The sequence below is a fragment of the Neoarius graeffei genome, chromosome 15 (genome assembly GCF_027579695.1).
Source record: "Neoarius graeffei isolate fNeoGra1 chromosome 15, fNeoGra1.pri, whole genome shotgun sequence".
NCBI classification, from domain to species: domain Eukaryota; kingdom Metazoa; phylum Chordata; class Actinopteri; order Siluriformes; family Ariidae; genus Neoarius; species Neoarius graeffei.
The window spans coordinates 34929339-34950694 of NC_083583.1; the positions used below are offsets into that span (position 1 = coordinate 34929339).

Genomic DNA, 21356 nt, shown 5'->3' on the forward strand with positions numbered 1-21356 from the left:
AAGGAGACATGGCCGATGAAGCTGTGCGTTGCGTTGGAGCTATGCCCCGTGTCCAAAATTACTCCCTACTCACTATATAGTGGACTATAAAGTGAGTTCGCCATTTTGTAGGGCTGTCCGAATGTACAGTGAGAATTAATCACACCCTATATAGTGCACTCAGAGTATCCCACAATGCATCATGAAAAGCAGTGTACAACTGATGGTCACAAACCAAGCGATATATCCCATCGTGCATTGCGGTTGCGCTGAAAGAAATCAAAGCCTCAAATTTGATTTAAAAGAAAGATGCAGCAGACACAAAGTACTTTTGTATTTATTAATGTGGGAAATACGCTCAGTATAATATGTATTTATTATTTTGAAAACTCACCAGCCGACTGATCTGGCACGTTTTAATTGTGCGACAGTACTGACATAAATAACAGCATGGTGGAGTAGTGTCCAAAAGTGTTTTTTCATTTTACCAATGAGCTCACTATGTAGTCCTCTCTATAGTGAGTAGTGAATGAGAGTGGTTTTGGACACAGGTATGGGCTGTAGTCAGTCAGTTCTAATGGAAGGTGTGGCCCACTGACCTGGCTGTTTTAGTGAAAGAGAACTAGTCCACTTGACAGTTCCAGTGGCGATGAAGCTTACAGTGTAGTTTTAGCAAAACAGGCATGGCCTCTGGATCTATACATTTTAGTGAAAAAGGCATAGTTTATTCACACAAGTTCCAGTGAAGGAGGCAAGTTTGGTTAGTTTACCCATCAGTTAAGTTTTTTTAAAAAAAAAAAAAATAATTAAAAAAAATCTGGAAGATCAAAATTTTATTTAAGAACTACCTGGATACAAAACATATTGCACATCAAACAACCAGTATGATCATTTAAAAAAAAAAAAAAAAAAGAGAGAAAAAAAAGGGACAAACAGTTTACAGAACAGAAAATCTGGAAGGATCTTTCAGTAGTCCAATTCATCTCCTGTGTGCAACGTTCAGGTGGTAGTGTTAGAAGAACTGCTTCCGCATTTCTCGTTTAAATACTGTACATTGTAATAAATAAACCAAAGCATTTCTCCTTTCACTGAAGTCAATCTTTCCAAGTGTCACATGGAGTGTTTTCCTATCTGACAGTAACAGACCAGTTTTCCAGACTAACATTCTTCTAAAGGGACAGAAATTACAATTCAGTGCAAAAAAACATTTCTGACTGCATTTCCTAAATCACTGTATGAAACAGGCATGTGCCGATATGACGCTTTCCTTTCATGAGAATGGTCCAATTTTATTTATGTTCACAATGTTACTGAAACATTAACACCAGTTCAGATTCATGTGTTGAACAAAATTGAGACATTCCTTCAGATTTGTCTAAAATTGAGATCTGTGCTTGTTCTAAATTAGTCCACCCTATGTAGGCAGCCTGTTTCTAAATTCATAATCTCAACACTGGATGTTATGATATCATCCAACTATTTATCGGCACATGCCTAACACAAAGTGGTTGCATATTAAAAATAAAAAGCAGCTAATTCTCCTCTCTGGTTTTATTTTGGCCTACAGCCAGCGACACTACTCTCTGAAGGCACAACATCTGATCGTGTACTTAAAACATTACAGACTTTTGTTAAATGTTATGTCTGTAATAAGCCCAGAAAAGTCATGCATTATACTTTCTTCTGTCCCATTATCATCTCAAAATAACAGCACTCCTGAGGTTTGTCGGTCAATAAAAGGACGTAAAAAGACGTGAATACTTTTGAAATACCCACCTGATAATCAGGAACACAGAGATTACTGAGAACTGACCAGAAACCAAGTACCTGCCGATCCTGAAGAGGAATAAATGAAATAAAACCACAGAACATTATCAATAATCACCCGTTCACATATCGTATGGCTAGGTGTGTGTATACAGATTTAAGGGTAGCCACCAGCATCTTGGGGGAGAACAGGGAGCTGTCTCCTGTTTTATTTAAGATTGAAACACTAGAAAGGTCTACATGAACAATTTCATTCTTCATATTCAAGGAAAAAAGATGTTATGTACAGCAATTAATAAAAAGTGTGTATGTAAACATCATAAAACAGACAGCTTCCCCCCCAAAGCACCTGGTAATTACCGTAAAACCCTGTGTATACACACACTCGTTTCTATGGCGATGGGCTTGATTGCACTGTTTAAAACACATTAGTGCTGATAGTGCAGAAGAAAAAAATGGTTTTTGTCACTTTCTAATCCTCGTTACCATTAAAGTTGTTTAAGTTTTAAATCTGAACACTTCAGCAGGCAATCTTCTGTGGTATCCCTAATAAATCTAGTTAACAGACATTTGCTAAGTGGTACAGAAAGATTTTAATTCACATTAACAAACCCTAAACATTCTTCATTTACCGTGAGAACACATCAGGGGGAAACTCAAGGCTTCCAGAGGCTTTGTTAATATGGAGAGTTTAAAAACACTTAGGCAAGTGTCAATAACTGCAGACTAATATATCGATTGGATCATCTGCCATTGGGGGGGGGGGGGGAAAGAAAAAAAAAAAAAAAAGACAACTGGCGTTTGAGGAATAACTTATAGCAGAATACTCTGATTTTAAAATGTTACGCTCCTATACAAAATTTGTAAAGTTTGGTGGGTCTGGAATAACAACATTTATAGAGAACATTGCAGAGATTTCCATTTAGGCTTCATGGTAAAAGATAACTGGACAGAAAAAGAAATGCTAATAATGCATTGCATTTCAGGGCACCTTTTGTTTAGTTCATGTTCTCCCTTCGTACCTGATCCACGGTGAAGGAACAGAAAAGTGCAGCAGAGAGAAGAATCTGGAAGTCTGTGTGTGTCTGTCTATCTTTGGCGAGGCTCATACAAGCACTATTGTAAAAATGTAAAGGTTACAGCTGTTTGGAGATAGAATACAGGAACAGATCCGGGTGTTTAGGAGAGTCCATTAACGACGGTTGGCTTGGCCACATCAGTTTTCCCACCAGGGGCTGTTTCTGTGGAAGCGTGCAGTGTCTTATTCTGCTCATCAGGGTTAGTGTTGGGGCTGTTAGCAAGCTGTTTGGAGGCGCCATGCTCAGATATGACATCCACCTGACCCTGCGAGTGGAGAGAAATTATATGAATAAAAATAATGTTTTCATGCAAAGGTGCAGTAAATAACTTCAGAAAGAAAAAGTTGATTATGAAGAGAAGAACAAAGTTATCTTTACAGTTGCATCTTAAATTATGTTCCTTCAGAGATAGATAAGAAATGAACCACTGTGTGTCATGTCTTTATAGAAAAATAATCAATCAGTGATGTGGTGGTATGATGAAGCAGAATGATCACCCTGAAGGGGATTATTTTCCTGCATTTCCATGTGTTTTATTCCACTTATACCATATCTCAATTTACCAAAGCTGACTTTTTTTAATTTAGCAAAGGGCATATCATACTTTATCCATTTAGGAGTTACATTTAAAGGAACGGTCCACTGTACTTCCATAATGAAATATGCTCTTATCTGAATTGAGACGAGCTGCTCCGTACCTGTCCGAGCTTTGCGCGACCTCCCAGTCAGTCAGACGCGCTGTCACTCCTGTTAGCAATGTAGCTAGGCTCAGCATGGCCAACGGTATTTTTTGGGGCTGTAGTTAGATGCGACCAAACTCTTCCGCGTTTTTCCGGTTTATATGACCAGTGATATGAAACAAGTTCAGTTACACAAATTGAAACGTAGCGATTTTCTATGCTATGGAAAGTCCGCACTATAATGACAGGCGTACTAACACCTTCTGCGCACTTCGGGAACGCATTGATACGGAGCTCAGATATCAATGCGCTGCCGAAGCGCGCAGAAGGTGTTAGTACACCTGTCATTATAGTGCGGACTTTCCATAGCATAGAAAATCGCTATGTTTCAATTTGTGTAACTGAACTTGTTTCATATCACTGGTCATATAAACAGGAAAAACGCGGAAGAGTTTGGTCGCATCTAACTACAGCCCCAAAAAATACCATTGGCCATAGTGAGCCTAGCTACATTGCTAACAGGAGTGACAGTGCGTCTGACTGCGTCTGACTGACTGGGAGGTCGCGCAAAGCTCGGACAGGTACGGAGCAGCTCGTCTCAATTCAGATAAGAGCATATTTCATTATGGAAGTACGGTGGACTGTTCCTTTAATGTTCTGGAACATCCATGAAACATGCAAGTTCCTGTTCTGAGTAATAATATAGCCGTGATAAGTCGTTCCCTTGCCAATCTCTCTCTCTGTCTCAGTTAACAAAACAACGTTTTCATGGCAACATGGCAAGTAACACAAACTCCTCTGTTCCGAAGATGTCAGAAATCTTCAAGTTACAGCTTTAGACTCCATCCATAAATGACAAACATCTCCTTAATGACAACTTCACAATGTCAATGATTACATGGTTTTATAAAATCCATTTACTGTTACTATAGAAACAAAGTATTAGAAAGAGCACATTAATATAAACCTGTGACTTGCAGCTGCGCTACTGTCAGAGCTGCCGTTAGAGGAAATTAAATCAACACCTTCTGACCAATCAGAATCCAACCATGCTGTGGTGTAAGCTGTTTTATTTTGCCTCAGTTTTTGACCTTTTTGTTTCCTGAGAGGAGTAACTGCGTCTGATGGTAAAATGGTTAAAAGATTATCAATTACTGTATTAAAAACAGGCAGAATTATGACCTACCAAGTCTTTTTTATTCTTCTTCAGATCTCGTGGCGTTCTCTGCCTGCTGTGGGACTCAGCACGTGATATATAATCAGCCACAGTGACTGCAAAGAAAAAAAAAATCTTTAATCAAAACTTTAGTTTTACTTTTCCATTTGATGTAACCGTTTCTGGCACATTCCGTGCTGTCAGATACAGAAAACAGGAAGTTTAGTAGTTAGTATGACCTTGACATGTGCCAAAAACAACTGTTAGATTCTGATTGGTCAGAAAGTATTGATTCATTTTCTATAACAGTAACTCTGACAGTAGTGCAGCTGCACATCACAGGTTTATATATAATTAATGTGCTCACTGATATGTTATCTAATGTTATCTTGAGTAACATCTACAACCCCGATTCCAAAAAAGTTGGGACAAAGTACAAATTGTAAATAAAACGGAATGCAATAATTTACAAATCTCAAACTGATATTGTATTCACAATAGAACATAGACAACATATCAAATGTCGAAAGTGAGACATTTTGAAATTTCATGCCAAATATTGGCTCATTTGAAATTTCATGACAGCAACACATCTCAAAAAAGTTGGGACAGACAGGGACAATAAGAGGCTGGAAAAGTTAAAGGTACAAAAAAGGAACAGCTGGAGGACCAAATTGCAACTCATTAGGTCAATTGGCAGTAGGTCATTAACATGACTGGGTATAAAAAGAGCATCTTGGAGTGGCAGCAGCTCTCAGAAGTAAAGATGGGAAGAGGATCACCAATCCCCCTAATTCTGCGCCGACAAATAGTGGAGCAATATCAGAAAGGAGTTCGACAGTGTAAAATTGCAAAGAGTTTGAACATATCATCATCTACAGTGCATATCATCATCAAAAGATTCAGAGAATCTGGAAGAATCTCTGTGTGTAAGGGTCAAGGCCGGAAAACCATACTGGGTGCCCGTGATCTTCCGGCCCTTAGACGGCACTGCATCACATACAGGCATGCTTCTGTATTGGAAATCACAAAATGGGCTCAGGAATATTTCCAGAGAACATTATCTGTGAACACAATTCACCATGCCATCCGCCGTTGCCAGCTAAAACTCTATAGTTCAAAGAAGAAGCCGTATCTAAACATGATCCAGAAGCGCAGACGTCTTCTCTGCGCCAAAGCTCATTTAAAATGGACTGTGGCAAAGTGGAAAACTGTTCTGTGGTCAGACGAATCAAAATTTGAAGTTCTTTATGGAAATCAGGGACGCCGTGTCATTCGGACTAAAGAGGAGAAGGACGACCCAAGTTGTTATCGGCGCTCAGTTCAGAAGCCTGCATCTCTGATGGTATGGGGTTGCATTAGTGCGTGTGGCATGGGCAGCTTACACATCTGGAAAGACACCATCAATGCTGAAAGGTATATCCAGGTTCTAGAGCAACATATGCTCCCATCCAGACGACGTCTCTTTCAGGGAAGACCTTGCATTTTCCAACATGACAATGCCAAACCACATACTGCATCAATTACAGCATCATGGCTGCGTAGAAGAAGGGTCCGGGTACTGAACTGGCCAGCCTGCAGTCCAGATCTTTCACCCATAGAAAACATTTGGCGCATCATAAAACGGAAGATATGACCAAAAAGACCTAAGACAGTGGAGCAACTAGAATCCTACATTAGACAAGAATGGGTTAACATTCCTATCCCTAAACTTGAGCAACTTGTCTCCTCAGTCCCCAGACGTTTACAGACTGTTGTAAAGAGAAAAGGGGATGTCTCAGTGGTAAACATGGCCTTGTCCCAACTTTGAGATGTGTTGTTGTCATGAAATTTAAAATCACCTAATTTTTCTCTTTAAATGATACATTTTCTCAGTTTAAACATTTGATATGTCATCTATGTTCTATTCTGAATAAAATATGGAATTTTGAAACTTTCACATCATTGCATTCCATTTTTATTTACAATTTGTACTTTGTCCCAACTTTTTTGTAATCAGGGTTGTATAATGTATGTGTGTGTATATATATATATATATATATATATATTTCTGTGGTAACGGTTCATTCACAGGGACTTGTATGGCAGGTGCTTCACATAAATGGATTAAAATAATCATTGATATGGTGAAGTTTTCTCTAAGGTGGTGTTTGTTGAAAATTTCTGGAAGGAGTCTCCAATGTCAGTACTTTGGCTGTGAAAGTTTCCTGACATCTTCAGGACAGACGAATTTACACTTTTTTGCAGTTTTTATGCAACATGACAAGCTGCATTTACACTAAATTATTTTACTCAAGTAAAAGTACTGTTACTATAGTGAAACAATCACAAAAGTAAAATTACTTCTGTAAAAATTCACTCAAATAAAAGGAAAAGTAAAATTTACATTAGTTACTCTTTTTTTTTTAACTGCGTGGTTGGTGAAGTGCAGATAAATTATACTCTAGGATCTAAACCAGGCAATGCAGATGGGGCAAGAGCATGCATATGTTATTTTTAATTTCAGATCACCTTCATAAAATATGCTGAATTAATAAATTAAATTAAAACATTAAATACATTGCTTAAATATTTTACAGTGGTGCTTGAAAGTTTGTGAACCCTTTTATCGAATTATAGAAAATATAGAATTTTCTATATTTCTGCATAAATATGACCTAAAACATCAGATTTTCACAAAAGTCCTAAAAGTAGATAAAGAGAGCCCAGTTAAACAAATGAGACAAAATATTATACTTGGTCATTTATTTATTGAGGAAAATGATCCAATATTACATATCTGTGAGGGGCAAAAGTATGTGAACCTTTGCTTTCAGTATCTGGTGTGACCCCCTTGTGCAGCAATAACTGTAACTAAATGTTTCCAGTAACTGTTGATCAGTCCTGCACACCGGCTTGGAGGAATTTTAGCCCATTCCTCCGTACAGAACAGCTTCAACTCTGGGATGTTGGTGGGTTTCCTCACATGAACTGCTCGCTTCAGGTCCTTCCACAACATTTTGATTGGATTAAGGTCAGGACTTTGACTTGGCCATTCCAAAACATTAACTTTAATCTTCTTTAACCATTCTTTGGTAGAACGACTTGTGTGCTTAGGGTCGTTGTTTTGCTGCATGACCCATCTTTTCTTGAGATTCAGTTCATGGACAGATGTCCTGACATTTTCCTTTAGAATTTGCTGGTATAATTCAGAATTCATTGTTCCATCAATGATGGCAAGCTGTCCTGGCCCAGATGCAGCAAAACAGGCCCAAACCATGATACTACCACCACCATGTTTCACAGATGGGATAAGGTTCTTATGCTGGAATGCAGGGTTTTCCTTTCTCCAAACATAACACTTCTCATTTAAAGCAAAAAGTTCTATTTTGGTCTCATCCGCCCACAAAACATTTTTCCAATAGCCTTCTGGCTTGTCCACGTGATCTTTAGCAAACTGCAGACGAGCAGCAATGTTCTTTTTGAAGAGCAGTGGCTTTCTCCTTGCAGCCCTGCCATGCACACCATTGTTGTTCAGTGTTCTCCTGATGGTGGACTCATGAACATGAACATTAGCCAATGTGAGAGAGGCCTTCAGTTGCTTAGAAGTTACCCTGGGGTCCTTTGTAACCTCGCCAACTATTACACGCCTTGCTCTTGGAGTGATCTTTGTTGGTCGACCACTCCTGGGGAGGGTAACAATGGTCTTGAATTTCCTCCATTTGTACACAATCTGTCTGACTGTGGATTGGTGGAGTCCAAACTCTTTAGAGATGGTTTTGTAACCTTTTCCAGCCTGTTGAGCATCAACAACGCTTTTTCTGAGGTCCTCAGAAATCTCCTTTGTTCGTGCCATGATGCACTTCCACAAACGTGTTGTGAAGATCAGACTTTGATAGATCCCTGTTCTTTAAATAAAACAGGGTGCCCACTCACACCTGATTGTCATCCCATTGATTGAAAACACCTGACTCTAATTTCACCTTCAAATTAACTGCTAATCCTAGAGGTTCACATACTTTTGCCACTCACAGATATGTAATATTGGATCATTTTCCTCAATAAATAAATGACCAAGTATAATATTTTTGTCTCATTTGTTTAACTGGGCTCTCTTTATCTACTTTTAGGACTTGTGTGAAAATCTGATGCTGCTTTAGGTCATATTTATGCAGAAATATAGACAATTCTAAAGGGTTCACAAACTTTCAAGCACCACTGTAAATGGAATTAAGAAAAAGGTACATCATTTTAAGTCGCCGTATTTACAGTATAAACAACGGATCCCATCCCATTTTCATATTGTATTTTATAAACATGGCACTCAAAGGGTACATAACATTCATTCTGATCAAACGCTAGTGACTGAACTATACTGAGCAACATTACACTGCCACCTGAGCTGACAACCACCAAGCTGATGGATTTTTGTACCATGTCATCTTCAGAATAGAAATGATAACAGAAGAAAACAATGAATTACTTTTGCTCCTTTAAGTTAACTTGCCCACTAAAAAGCTAATCTTATAACAAGGAAACATTACATCGTATTAAACTGTTGATTCCAATTGTTTATATTCCTACACAACACAACCTCTATCAGGCCTGAGATCAAATAAATGTAGCATTAACCGAGCCAGAATGGTAATGCCTATGTCTGTAACTTGAGCTTAAATAAGCAAAACTACTAAGCTAACACTTATTAGACTCCCAGGTTTACATGAACACAAAACCGATTTGCTTCCATTAACATGTGAATCAACATCAGTAAACCTCCTGGCTATTACCACGGATAAATTTGAAATTCAGGGCCCGTTTACACGAGGACGCTGTCGGGTAAAAACGACTAAATATTTTATCGGAAGTGCCTTTTGTCTACACGGGGACGGCGTTTCCGAGGCTGAAAAATAGAAAAAATTGAAAACGCCTTCCAGAGTGGATAAGTTAAAAACAGCCCCTGTTGCATATCCGTCTAAACTACCCAATACGCGAAACTCTGCTCGGATCTGCTCACGTCGGGTACGCGTTTACGTCATACATGTCATATACTGTACATGCCAGCCCGGGAAGTAAGAAAGTAAGTAAAAAAGTAAGAGCATGTCTGACTACATTGATCCAACGGACGTTCAAGCTGCTCTGGCAGCTTTAATAAACGTCCAGGAGTCCTTCGAACATCTATACCGAATCTGCACATATACCGTTAATGAACAGAGGCGGGTATAGTAGGCTCTTACTTTTTTACTTACTTTCTTACTTACCATAGCCAGAGTAGTCAAAGTTTTCGCAGCGCAGATGTGCAGATCAGACAAGACGGAAGACGTTGCGCATGCGTGCAGACATAGCGGAGGTCTTTCACAGCACCACCTAGCCGCCTGGCATGCACATCCAATTGAATTCCACACATTTATGCATCACCGTATAGACGCAGATTTCCTCCTTGAAAACGGTCATGTAGACGCGGAAAAAAGTGAGAACGAAAACGGACTTGAGTTTTTGTTTCAGACCGTCCCCGTGTAAAGTGGGCCTCAGTGGCTACAGTTAATTCACTTATGCTTGTGCAGGTTGGATGCAGTTTTTGTTTTTTTATACATGCAGCTATCAGCACATCTTTTGGCGCAAAAATAAATAAAAAAGCAGGGATGCTTTACATTCCATAATTTTGCTGTCACCCTTCTTGTACTTGAAATCGAATTGGTGCCTTAAATGTGGCCAAGGATTTCTTCATGTTCAGCTGCATTTAGGGCTTGTGTGTCCATTTTTTTCCCCACAGTTCATGTCTGTGACTGCCTGGCATGGAGCAACAGTGGGCATTTACATGACAGTCACTGCGGTTATACCCACCGAGTGGCAGAAAAACAGACCAGTGGTAGCGTTAGCTCAAATTCTACAAAAAAAAAAAAATTCCTGGAGCACATAGTTCATGGAGACTTTTCTTTTTTCACTCTGTACCAGAGGTAATTTAAAGTGTAGCAAAGTAAGATAACTCAAAATAAAACGTGCCCAAGTAATACACACACACACACACACACACACACACACACACACACACACTATTACAGTAAAGAGAGTAATTGCAACTCTTTACTCTCATCCCTGCTTATTTTTACTTATTAGTAGATTAATTATTAGTTGGAAATGCACATTTTAAAAACAAAGCTTTCAATGACTTTGATGACCTTTAATGGGTGAGTTGCACTCACTGCACCTGGTGAGGGTTCACTCCAAGCACACTTGATTCATGCACTACTTCACTACCTGGCTGTCTCTCCTCTGGAGGCCGAATGCGTCTGCGGCGGCTACGGTTCTGCCGCAGAGGTTTAAATTCAGGCTCATCTAGAGTAGTGTGAAATCTCAGCGTTACTTAACCTCAGGACTGCTTTTGTTTTCACTGCAGAGCATTTCAGCATTGAGCCGAAGGTTACTACAGTTTACACAACTTTCAGGTGCCAAGTATTTAAAAAAAAAAAAAAACTACAGCCAGAAAAAGAAACACTTTTCTGATTCATAGATGCCCTACCCCATCAAAAGGTTACAGCTCTTACTTTTCAACACACTTTCCTTAAGTCAAGTCATGTGACTAATTTGCAGTGGTGTAAAAGAAAAACACAGTTCTCTGTGAAGCAGGGAAGCTGTGTACACGTGTACTTGCCGAGGCCATTCTCACTGAGTGATGTGTTATCGTCAGGTTCAGGGCGTCGGCGGCGCGAGCGTCGGCTCCGAGAACTCTGCTCACACTCACTCGCTTCTGCATCAGCAATCTGGTCCGACTCGGAGTTATCCAATATACTGTATGGGTTCCGGTCTGGATCCTTCAGAACTGCCAGGGAAAAAAAAAAAAAAAAAAAGTGTATTCTGTAAATACATTCTGAAGCAGAGAATAAATGCACTGAGCACTCACAATAATGCAGCAGAGCTGTATCAGTGTAAGAAAAACCTGTCTGTAACTCGGTGACTTAGTTTTCTACACATGAACTAGCTTGGCTTCTTTAGCTAAAATGAAAGGAATGTTCAGAGAAGTATGCAATCTACTGAAATACGTTGCTACGTCCAACAGTTAATAATAGGTAATAATGTGTTCCATTTCTATAGTGCCCTTCGAACACTAACGCTTGCTGTGCACACGAGTCCTCAAAAGGAGTTGGAAATAGACTCGTAGGAAGAAGAAAGGGAAATGTGTTGGGAGAAAAGATACATGTTTGAATATCTCATCTCATCTCATCATCTCTAGCCGCTTTATCCTGTTCTACAGGGTCACAGGCAAGCTGGAGCCTATCCCAGCTGACTACGGGCGAAAGGTGGGGTACACCCTGGACAAGTCGCCAGGTCATCACAGGGCTGACACATAGACACAGACAACCATTCACACTCACATTCACACCTACGGTCAGTTTAGAGCAGGGCTTTTCAAAGTGTGGGGCGCCAGAGTTCTTCGGGGGGGGGCACAACGTGAGGAAAAATAAACCAGAATAAGTTACTATTGCGGACATTTAGCGAACTTCAGCTAGCCTTACCAGGGACAAAATGGATCGATTTTTAGTACCAAAAGCTACAGTGAGTGAGGAGACAGAGTCTGGGCCAAGCAAAAAAACAGAGCCTCCAGGATGTTGCGATTTGCAACTTCAACGCAAATTCAACCAATCCCCGCAAATTCAGGGCGGTGTTGCAATTATATCCAATCACCGCAACTTTCCCGCAAATTTGACCAATCGTTGGCGTCGTCTTGAGGTGATGTCGACAAACTACCTTCCGCCTTACTTCCGTGTATACATTCAAGAGAAGCAGCATGCGCATAGTGTTGCCAGATTGGGCGGTTTCAAGTGCATTTTGGCGGGTTTTGAACATATTTTGGGCTGGAAAACGTCAGCAGTATCTGGCAACATTGCATGATGTGCGAGTCAGTGTTTATATAGGCTTAAATTCTGTTACTGAAAGTGTGTTATGTTTACAGTGAAGGACTGTGTGCACTTTACATTATTTTTTTTACTTAATACAAGAAATTAATGGATGCCAACATTTTTGCCAAAGTGGTATTTTATTTTCCATTGTTTAGGCAGCTTCAGCATCATACTGAGAGATTCTGTTCAAATTGTTTTTTTTTTTTTTCTTCTATGAAGCCTGAGCCATTTATTTTATTAGTTTATAATTATTGTTTAATTTAGTCTTCAGGAGAGACTGCCTGCACACAGCACTAGTATTAATAGTTTTTTTTTCTTACATGAAAGCTGAGGCATTTATATTATATTTTAAGGTAACTTCATGTTGTGCTGTGAGGTTCTCTGCACTTTAACTTTTGAACCAACAGGTGCATTTGGATAAGTAAAGCCTATTTTTCTGCATTTTTGTAGTCCTGGTCATCTCATCTCATTATCTCTAGCCGCTTTATCCTTCTACAGGGTCGCAGGCAAGCTGGAGCCTATCCCAGCTGACTACGGGCGAAAGGCGGGGTACACCCTGGACAAGTCGCCAGGTCATCACAGGGCTGACACATAGACACAGACAACCATTCACACTCACATTCACACCTACGGTCAATTTAGAGTCACCAGTTAACCTAACCTGCATGTCTTTGGACTGTGGGGGAAACCGGAGCACCCGGAGGAAACCCACGCGGACACGGGGAGAACATGCAAACTCCACACAGAAAGGCCCTCGCCGGCCCCGGGGCTCGAACCCAGGACCTTCTTGCTGTGAGGCGACAGTGCTAACCACTACACCACCGTGCCGCCAGTCCTGGTAATCTTATTGGTAAAGTTGTTTATAGGACCATTTCTCAGTGTCTTTGTTCTTTTAATCAATAGTTTTTCAGTAATAACTTAATATTTAACATATCACTCAATTTTAAATCACAAAAAGAGAAAATCGCAACAATTTCTCACAACTTTCACTTCCTCCCGCAATGTAATCACAACAAAAACCTAAAAAAACACCGCAACTTTCATCGCAATTTTTTGGAAACCCCCGCAACATCAGACATTTTAGCCCGCAACAATCACAAAAAAGGCCCGCGGAATCCTGGGGGGACTGAAAAAAAGAAGGAAGTATGACCACGATTATTTAAAGTTTGGATTTTCATGGACTGGATCTGAAGATGCTCCACTGCCACAGTGTGTTGTCTGCCAAGAGGTGCTAGCTAACGATGCTATGAGATGTTTAAAATGTGTAAAACAAGATGTTTTAAAAAGCACAGATGTTTAAAATGTGAAAAATAAAAAAATAAAAATGTGTACAACAACCATTTTTTAAAAATACGAATGGAGCATTAAGTATAGCAACAACAAAAATTGTAAGGGGGGGGGGCGCTGTTGTTTATTTGCTCTCCGAGGGGGGGCTGACTCTCCCACACTTTGAAAACTCCTGGTTTAGAGTCATGTTTGAATATGACTCTTAAAATGGGAGAAGGAAGACGGTGAGCCATGGTTTAAAGTTTTAGTTATTGTATCACACAAATTCTCTGGTGTTTAGAGAAGTGCACATGGGAAACAAATACAGGATTACTTGCTCATATATGATGTACTTTGATTTAGTGTTTGCATGCTGATAAGGCAGTAATATCTTAAATCAGTGACAAGCGTTTCAAATGAAAAGGAAGCATTCTTCTGTACCTTGTTACCAAGTAGCTAGAACAGTTTATACACCTTACACACAACATGCTCATCCTGAACTGTTCACTTATTATTTACACAAGTAGCGAAAAGGCATCCACGTTTCATTCGAATCACAAAATCATGTGAAATCTCTTCTCCCCAGCGAGATCTACAATCGGATTTCTGCGACGATGTTTTGTCGCATCGTCTACTATTAAACATGGGATGGTGTAGAGTGAAGCAGAAGAGTGTGTAATTTTTTTTTTCCTTTCGCCAAATGTACCTGAGCTCATGGTGCTCCCTGACCCTCGTCCAGCCCCGCGACCTCTGACTCCTGACCCACCGCGACCTCTGACTCCTCCCACTCTCTTCCTGTTTTCCTTAGGCTGGACATTGCGCTCGTCCTCATCTTCTCTCACAGAGAAATCACTCGGCTCGTCTCTCCGCTCAGAATCCGTCTCTGAAGTGTACGAGTGCTCCGAGTTCGTTCCTATGGACAGGAAGTGAGGCGGAGTTCATTTATTCCCTCTCTCTTTTTTACATTTGTATATATTTTTTGCAGTCCATTTACAAAACTTGAATCTTTAATAAAATGTGGATTAAAGAAGAGGTCAGCTCAACAGATCACAGGTAAGATTCTGATAGTTGTAAACAGCCGAGTGTGTAAAGTGTGTTACCGTAGGCCGAGTTGTGGTTGGCGGTCTTGCGTGCACGTCCCCGGCCCGTATAGGAGCGCCCAGAGTGCAGCGAGACGGCGGAGATGCTTTCGTCCATCCCGGAGCTCTTCTCTTTGTCTTTCTCTGTGGAACGTCCCGGAACAGGGCGGAAACCCAAACCGATCTGACGCAGCTGTTCATCGATCTGCAGCCGCTCCAACCTCAACTGCTCCACCTCCTACACAAACGCACCAAAAATCACACAATCATTAACCACAATACAACACGTACAACACAAAATAACTAAATTATCCATCACGTGCAAAAACAGTGTTTGCTCGTTATTTAGTACTACGAAAATTCATAGACTGAACAGAAGAACTGTATTACATTTACTTAATAAGGAGATTCATTGATGAATCGATTAATTTTCTATAACAGCAGGATTTAAAAAGTGTGTCTTCGTTTATCTGCAGACAAAAATGTATTTAGCATTTATGGAAGGAGTCTCCAGTGTCAGCATCACCAGTGACACCATCAGAGTCTTAAGGACAGAGGAGTTTACACTTTGTGGTTTTTCAGTAACAAGTTGCAGACTTTTTTTTTTTAATTATTAACTTCGGGGGGGGGGGGGGGGGGGGGGGGAAGAAATGACTGTTTATAGCTGCTATTACAAATAAGAACAGGAACTAACTTGTTTTGCAAATGTTTCATAACATTAAATGTAACTCTTGTAGAGGAAAAATTGTAATTTTAGAGAATTTTTGTGCCTCTCAGATCCTTCGTAAAGGAGGTCAGACATTGTTCATCTTGTATAAACATGAGACACAATGTGTTTGTGTTCTATTTTCTAGGTTAGTATAAACATGTATAGGTGTCGGGACAGTGGTTAATGATAGAGGGTGCCAAAGCTGAACACCCTGAGATTAAGAAGATAACTTGCATATCAGATATGTTATTGTTATTATGGCAAGTATAAAACAGGGTCTATGGAAATGGAGAATGCTTCTCTGGGTGAAATTCATTCAGATGAGCCTTCTTGCAAGAAGTATTACAATAAACTTATTTTCTGTCTGCTTTCTTCCTGACAGCCTCGAGTCTTATTAAGCTTTTCCACCACACTGTAAACGGATAAAAAGTATTAATTTTCGTTCTTTAATAAGTTTTAAAAAACTGCACTAGTTAGCAAATTACAGTGGTATCAGAGGAATAAAACACTTGGGGACATGCTGTTATGAGGTAATAGTAAATCGACTTCATCACACCCCATGAGTGATTTTACTCCTTAATGGCTTCACATGGACCACTGATCACTGATTAAATAAATATCAAAATCAATTTACATTAAGCCTCGGTCACAACCGGCCGTACGTGCTCCTACGGCCGGTCTACGTGCAAAAAACGCAAGAAACGCACGGAGGGCGCGCGTGTGACGTGCTGATTTTCGAGCCGCAGACCGGCCGCAGAGGTTCTTTGTCATGTCAAACAAACTCTACGGGCGCTTACGTTTTTTTCAGGTTGCAAGACAAAACTTACGGCCAACATGCGTCTTTCTCCATGAACAAAAAAAAGGCAGCGATTTGGGAAATGCCAAAAATCACACGGCCAAAAAATCGTATGTCCGGTTGTGACCTAGGCTTTAATAAGAGCAATAAAGCAACCACTATCTACATTTTGTCAGTGCATGAGTAATACTCACGTTCAGGTAAGCAATGTGGTATTCCAGAAGGACTTGAATGTTTCCGATGCTCTCCTTTGTGCCGACAAACGTGAAGGGCACCATTCCCTGTGACGAAGTGGGGTGGGGTTTTTTTAAATAATAAAAGACCACAGCATGGTAATAAATACCATTCACCATAGTAAAGGGATCAGAAAGGAAACAGTCTTGAAAATAAGACCTCACCTCTTGCCTGGGAAGGTTGTTGTCGTTGTCTCCCTCGATCCGTACTCGCACCACCCCAGATTTATCCACGATCTCCTGAATGACCTTGCCGTTTTTACCGATCACCTTGCCTGTGATGGAATGAACACAATGAGGGGAGGAAAAAATGCAAAGAAAGTTCGTAGGGAGGGAAAAAAAAAAAGATCAGACATACCAACTAAATTTCTGGGAATTTGTACCGACTCTTCCAGGAATTCCAGGTGGCTCCTTGCTTTCTGGACCGCCTCGGCAGTCTGGAGTGAATTAATGAAGAATAAATTAATAAATGCTTCATCACACTGCAGATGACCGATGATCCAAGCTGACATTACAGATTCCTACCTCTCCGTAAATCCTGAACGTGCCGCTCTCTTCGTCCAGCTCGATGGCAGTCACGCCTGGAATTTTCCTGGCCTGCTGAATGTTTGTGCCGTGGCTGCCGATGGCAAGACCCATCAGATCCTCTCGCACCGTGAACTCCTCCTGGAACGCTGATGCTAGCTGCTTCGTACTCTGAGAAACACCATCACGCTTATGACAAACCAGTGCAAGTATTCAAGCTACTCATGATAACCATCACGTTTCCACAGACACCTGCCGTGTCGTCATATTTAACATATTTTTGTTAGGACTTAAGATTATTCATCAGGTTCTGTGGTATTCTGTAGTGATGTGTTGCACATCTTTGCCATCGTTTTCTTGCTCTCTCCATCTCTCGAGGAGAAGAAGAAAGAAGGTGATGGGATTCACATTAAGTTCAGACACACGGGTCGTTACCTCTAAGTGCTTTGTGGCCTCCTCGTTCCGGTACATGAGCATGAGTTTAGTGCGGATGCTCCTCAAGTGCATGTCGCTCAGGAGAGACACTCGCTTCACCGTCACCTCGTTCACAGACTGTAAAACACGAGTACACACACTTCAAAATCAAATCATCAAACTCATTTGCAGGTTTAATCTAGTATTACATATATGGATGCTGTCTCAAAAGGTAAACGTGTCTTTTTATATTTTCATTTTTGGAGATTCGAAAAGAATTTGAGGGATTTTTTTTTGAAGAATTGAGATTTTGAAGTAAATAAGATTTTTGTTTTTTTATCGGAGATTTTGAAGCACAAAACATGGGTGAAGGGGTGAGTTTGGAAGGTAAAAGGTGGTTTTGGAAAGTAAAGAAGGATACTAGGACAAAGGGTGAAAGTAAATTCCATGAGGTAAAATGGAAATAAAAATGGAGCTTTTGCAGGAAGAAACGAGTTAAAAAGTGCGAATTAGTGCAAAATGTTGTCCAGTGAGCATTTAATGATTTTAGAGGAGTCATCCTAAAAAGAATCAAAACTGAATCATCTATAATACATAATGTTTTACAAGAAGCTTTTAATACAAGGATTAAATTTATCATAATAAATATTTCAAAATAGCTTCACAGAATGTACTGAACATACGCGAGTGCGGTTTTCATCTTAAGAGTTTTTATTAAATAAATTAAAGAGTCACTTTTCTTATTGAACATACATCTTAAATATTTAAAAACAGACTGTGTACAGGGCTTGAAATTCATATATTTTTTCACCAGCCAGCCGGACTAGTTACCTTCAAAAGTAACTCGCCAAACAGAAAATCAACTCGCCAAAATTTGTTCATGTATGAATTTTACTTCTGTCAAAAATAACACAAAAGAGTCGTTACCATTGTTCATGACTAATGTGCATTTATTTCAAGACCCGAGTATTTTGATACTGTTTTTTTTGCACACTTTACAAATTGGCATTTGCTGTTCCACGTCCTCCTCGCGATATCCAAAAAAATGCCAGATGACTGACCCCTTACTAGTTCTTTTAGGAACCAATTCGTCCACTTCCATTTTTAATTTGTCGCTGAAACTGACAGAGCTTACACGGTAGCCTATGCAACACCAGCGATTACACAAACTGAGTCAGCGCTGTAAACCGAAACTAGGAAATCTTCCCGCAAGTTCCTTTCAGCACCGAGATGTCGCCCGGGATTGGTTGGCGAGTGCATGACGTTACTGTTTTTTTTTTACCCTTAGGCAGCCGCTCACGTTACTGCCTGAGGGACAGGGAGAAAACCACCGGAAAAGGTTTTAAACAAACGCAACAAACACGAAACAAACGCAAGTCGGCAGATGACCATAAAATACTCGATAGTTACGATATAATAATTATATGTATCTCACACAGAATTTTCGGAGATATATCGAGTATATTCGATATATCGCACAGCCCTAGTCTGAATCTTCGCTTCATATATTTTTTATTTTCAACTAGCCAGCCGGGCTGCCTAGTGACAGGAATTACCCGCCAAAAGAAAAATTAAGTCACCTCGGGCGACCGGACCACCACGAATTTCGAGCCCTGGTGTACAATGTTTCGTCACATACATAGTTTATTTGATATCCCTCCATTTAATATATATTTTTTTAAATCATGTTTAAATAATGAAAATCTTATTTATCCTACAGGTAGACTGATTTTATATGAATATTTATGATGATTTAACTCAACACAGGTGCTGAATTCAACAACTGTCCTCGGTACATCATATTATGATGTAAATCATACACTACCGTTCAAAAGTTTGGGGTCACTTTGAAATGTCCTTATTTTTGAAAGAAAAGCACTGTTCTTTTCAATGAAGATCACTTTAAACTAATCAGAAATCCACTCTATACATTGCTAATGTGGTAAATGACTATTCTAGCTGCAAATGTCTGGTTTTTGGTGCAATATCTCCATAGGTGTATAGAGGCCCATTTCCAGCAACTCTCACTCCAGTGTTCTAATGGTACAATGTGTTTGCTCATTGCCTCAGAAGGCTAATGGATGATTAGAAAACCCTTGTACAATCATGTTAGCACAGCTGAAAACAGTTGAGCTCTTTAGAGAAGCTATAAAACTGACCTTCCTTTGAGCAGATTGAGTTTCTGGAGCATCACATTTGTGGGGTCGATTAAATGCTCAAAATGGCCAGAAAAATGTCTTGACTATATTTTCTATTCATTTTACAACTTATGGTGGTAAATAAGCATGCACCGATACTGGCATCGGCCCCGATACTCCACTAATATACTCATACTCGTACTTGTCAAACAGTTGCCGATACCATGAACCGATACCAGTGCCGATCCCAATGTTCCCCGCAGCGCTTTTTGTTCCATTCGAGAGAGAAAAAAAAACTGAAGCATTGTTGAGCTCAGGCTTGAGCATAATATGATAGGCTATACCATGCGCCGATAGTGTTCCGTGAAGCGCCTTTTGCCAGCGTCCGTTTGAGGAAAAAAAGCCTCTCCCAGGAAAAAAATTGTAAATCTCAAGTATTGAGCGTAGGCTAATTTCGTCAGAAGACAAAAAAAATTGTTCGACAACAACCCATTTTTCCATGACGAAGATGTGTTTGCGTAGTCATGAAACAGTGCCGTCACAACATCTTTCCCCAACACTGTCATTTTAAACATCTCTCCACACTCCACTCCCTTTCGCTGCCATACGCAGATAGGCCTACGCTAAGATCCCCAACGTTGTCCTTTTTTAATGTTGGCTATTCGCCTAGGTAAGGGTTTTGTAGGACAGGCTACTCACTAACAAACAAATGAAAATCGTATTTTTGTATAGGTGAATCCAACCGGCAGAGTTTTTAAGTACGAGTCCAACCGGGAGAGTTTAAGAGTGAAGAGTGAGAGAGAGAGCTTTAAGAAATGGCTGATTGAGTTTTCCAACTTGTTTCAGTTGAGGGCAACGCTAAGACCAAGGAAATTGACGTCCCATCTACAGGTATGGAGCTCCACGAGCACAGGACGCGATGTTGTGAATGGACAGCAACAGCGTCTGCCTAACAAGTTCTGCGACTGAACAAGAGCGTGCTCAAGGCATTCAACTCTCCTGCAGCACACAGTAGGATGTGCGCACATGCACATGAGAGGAGGGAGGGGGGGGGCATATTTTAGTCTGCATTACTGGCGATGGAAATTAAATAATACATCGTCGCCGGCCGCCACTGTTATCTTGTGCGCTCTCTGTGATGTTGCGATGGTCACTGCTCCTCCCTTTCACGCCCTTGTCTTGTTGCTAAATGTAATTGGAGTAGTTTAAACGCACCACCAGAACAACCCTTAAGTCAACCAAGACCGCAATGTTGCGGAAGGCCGATGATAGAGGGGGTAAGTGACCAGCGGAGTGAAATGATCACGCTGCATGTGGTAACTCACTGCTCTCTCCTCCCTTCATCAACAATCGGTCTTACATGTTGCAAGAGTGCAAGTCTTTCTTGACTTCGAAAGTTGGACATTGTAATCTAATCCAAATAAATAGCAGCCTTTTTCAGAAATTGCAGCAGCTAAATATTTAATTCTTTGTGTAGGCTATTTGCAATGAGTGTAGTTTTCTGGGAGTGAATGTTGCGCGACAATCGAGAGAGGTTGCACACGGAAGCGCAGATAGCCTTGTAGTCCACGTTACACTGCCAGCAGACAGCGCCTCTTCATTTCACGGTAGCACTTCTTTTGCAACATTGTTATGTAGGCCTAGTAGGCCTAGCGCAGCAG

At 40.4% G+C, this 21356-nt stretch overlaps 1 protein-coding gene across 5 annotated transcripts in view; it reads right to left on the reverse strand.

Annotated features, from left to right (window-relative positions):
* Window positions 1–795: 795 nt before the first annotated feature.
* fxr1 (FMR1 autosomal homolog 1) overlaps window positions 796–21356 on the reverse strand; it is a 29734-nt gene continuing 9173 nt past the window's right edge. Inside the window, exons 7-17 of one of the 5 annotated variants that reach the window (XM_060941171.1) lie at window positions 17579–17695; window positions 17144–17314; window positions 16977–17055; window positions 16784–16893; window positions 16580–16666; window positions 14902–15118; window positions 14508–14714; window positions 11290–11457; window positions 10896–10973; window positions 4692–4777; window positions 796–3090 (exon numbers count right to left, since the gene is read on the reverse strand). In XM_060941171.1, the coding sequence (XP_060797154.1) occupies window positions 2926–3090; window positions 4692–4777; window positions 10896–10973; window positions 11290–11457; window positions 14508–14714; window positions 14902–15118; window positions 16580–16666; window positions 16784–16893; window positions 16977–17055; window positions 17144–17314; window positions 17579–17695 (1485 nt within the window). In that variant the 3' untranslated portion in view covers window positions 796–2925. Of the gene's footprint in view, window positions 3091–4691; window positions 4778–10895; window positions 10974–11289; window positions 11458–14507; window positions 14715–14901; window positions 15119–16579; window positions 16894–16976; window positions 17056–17143; window positions 17315–17578; window positions 17696–21356 lie in introns of all 5 variants that reach the window. The other 4 variants (XR_009656684.1, XM_060941169.1, XM_060941168.1 and 1 more) reach the window with 4 other exon arrangements.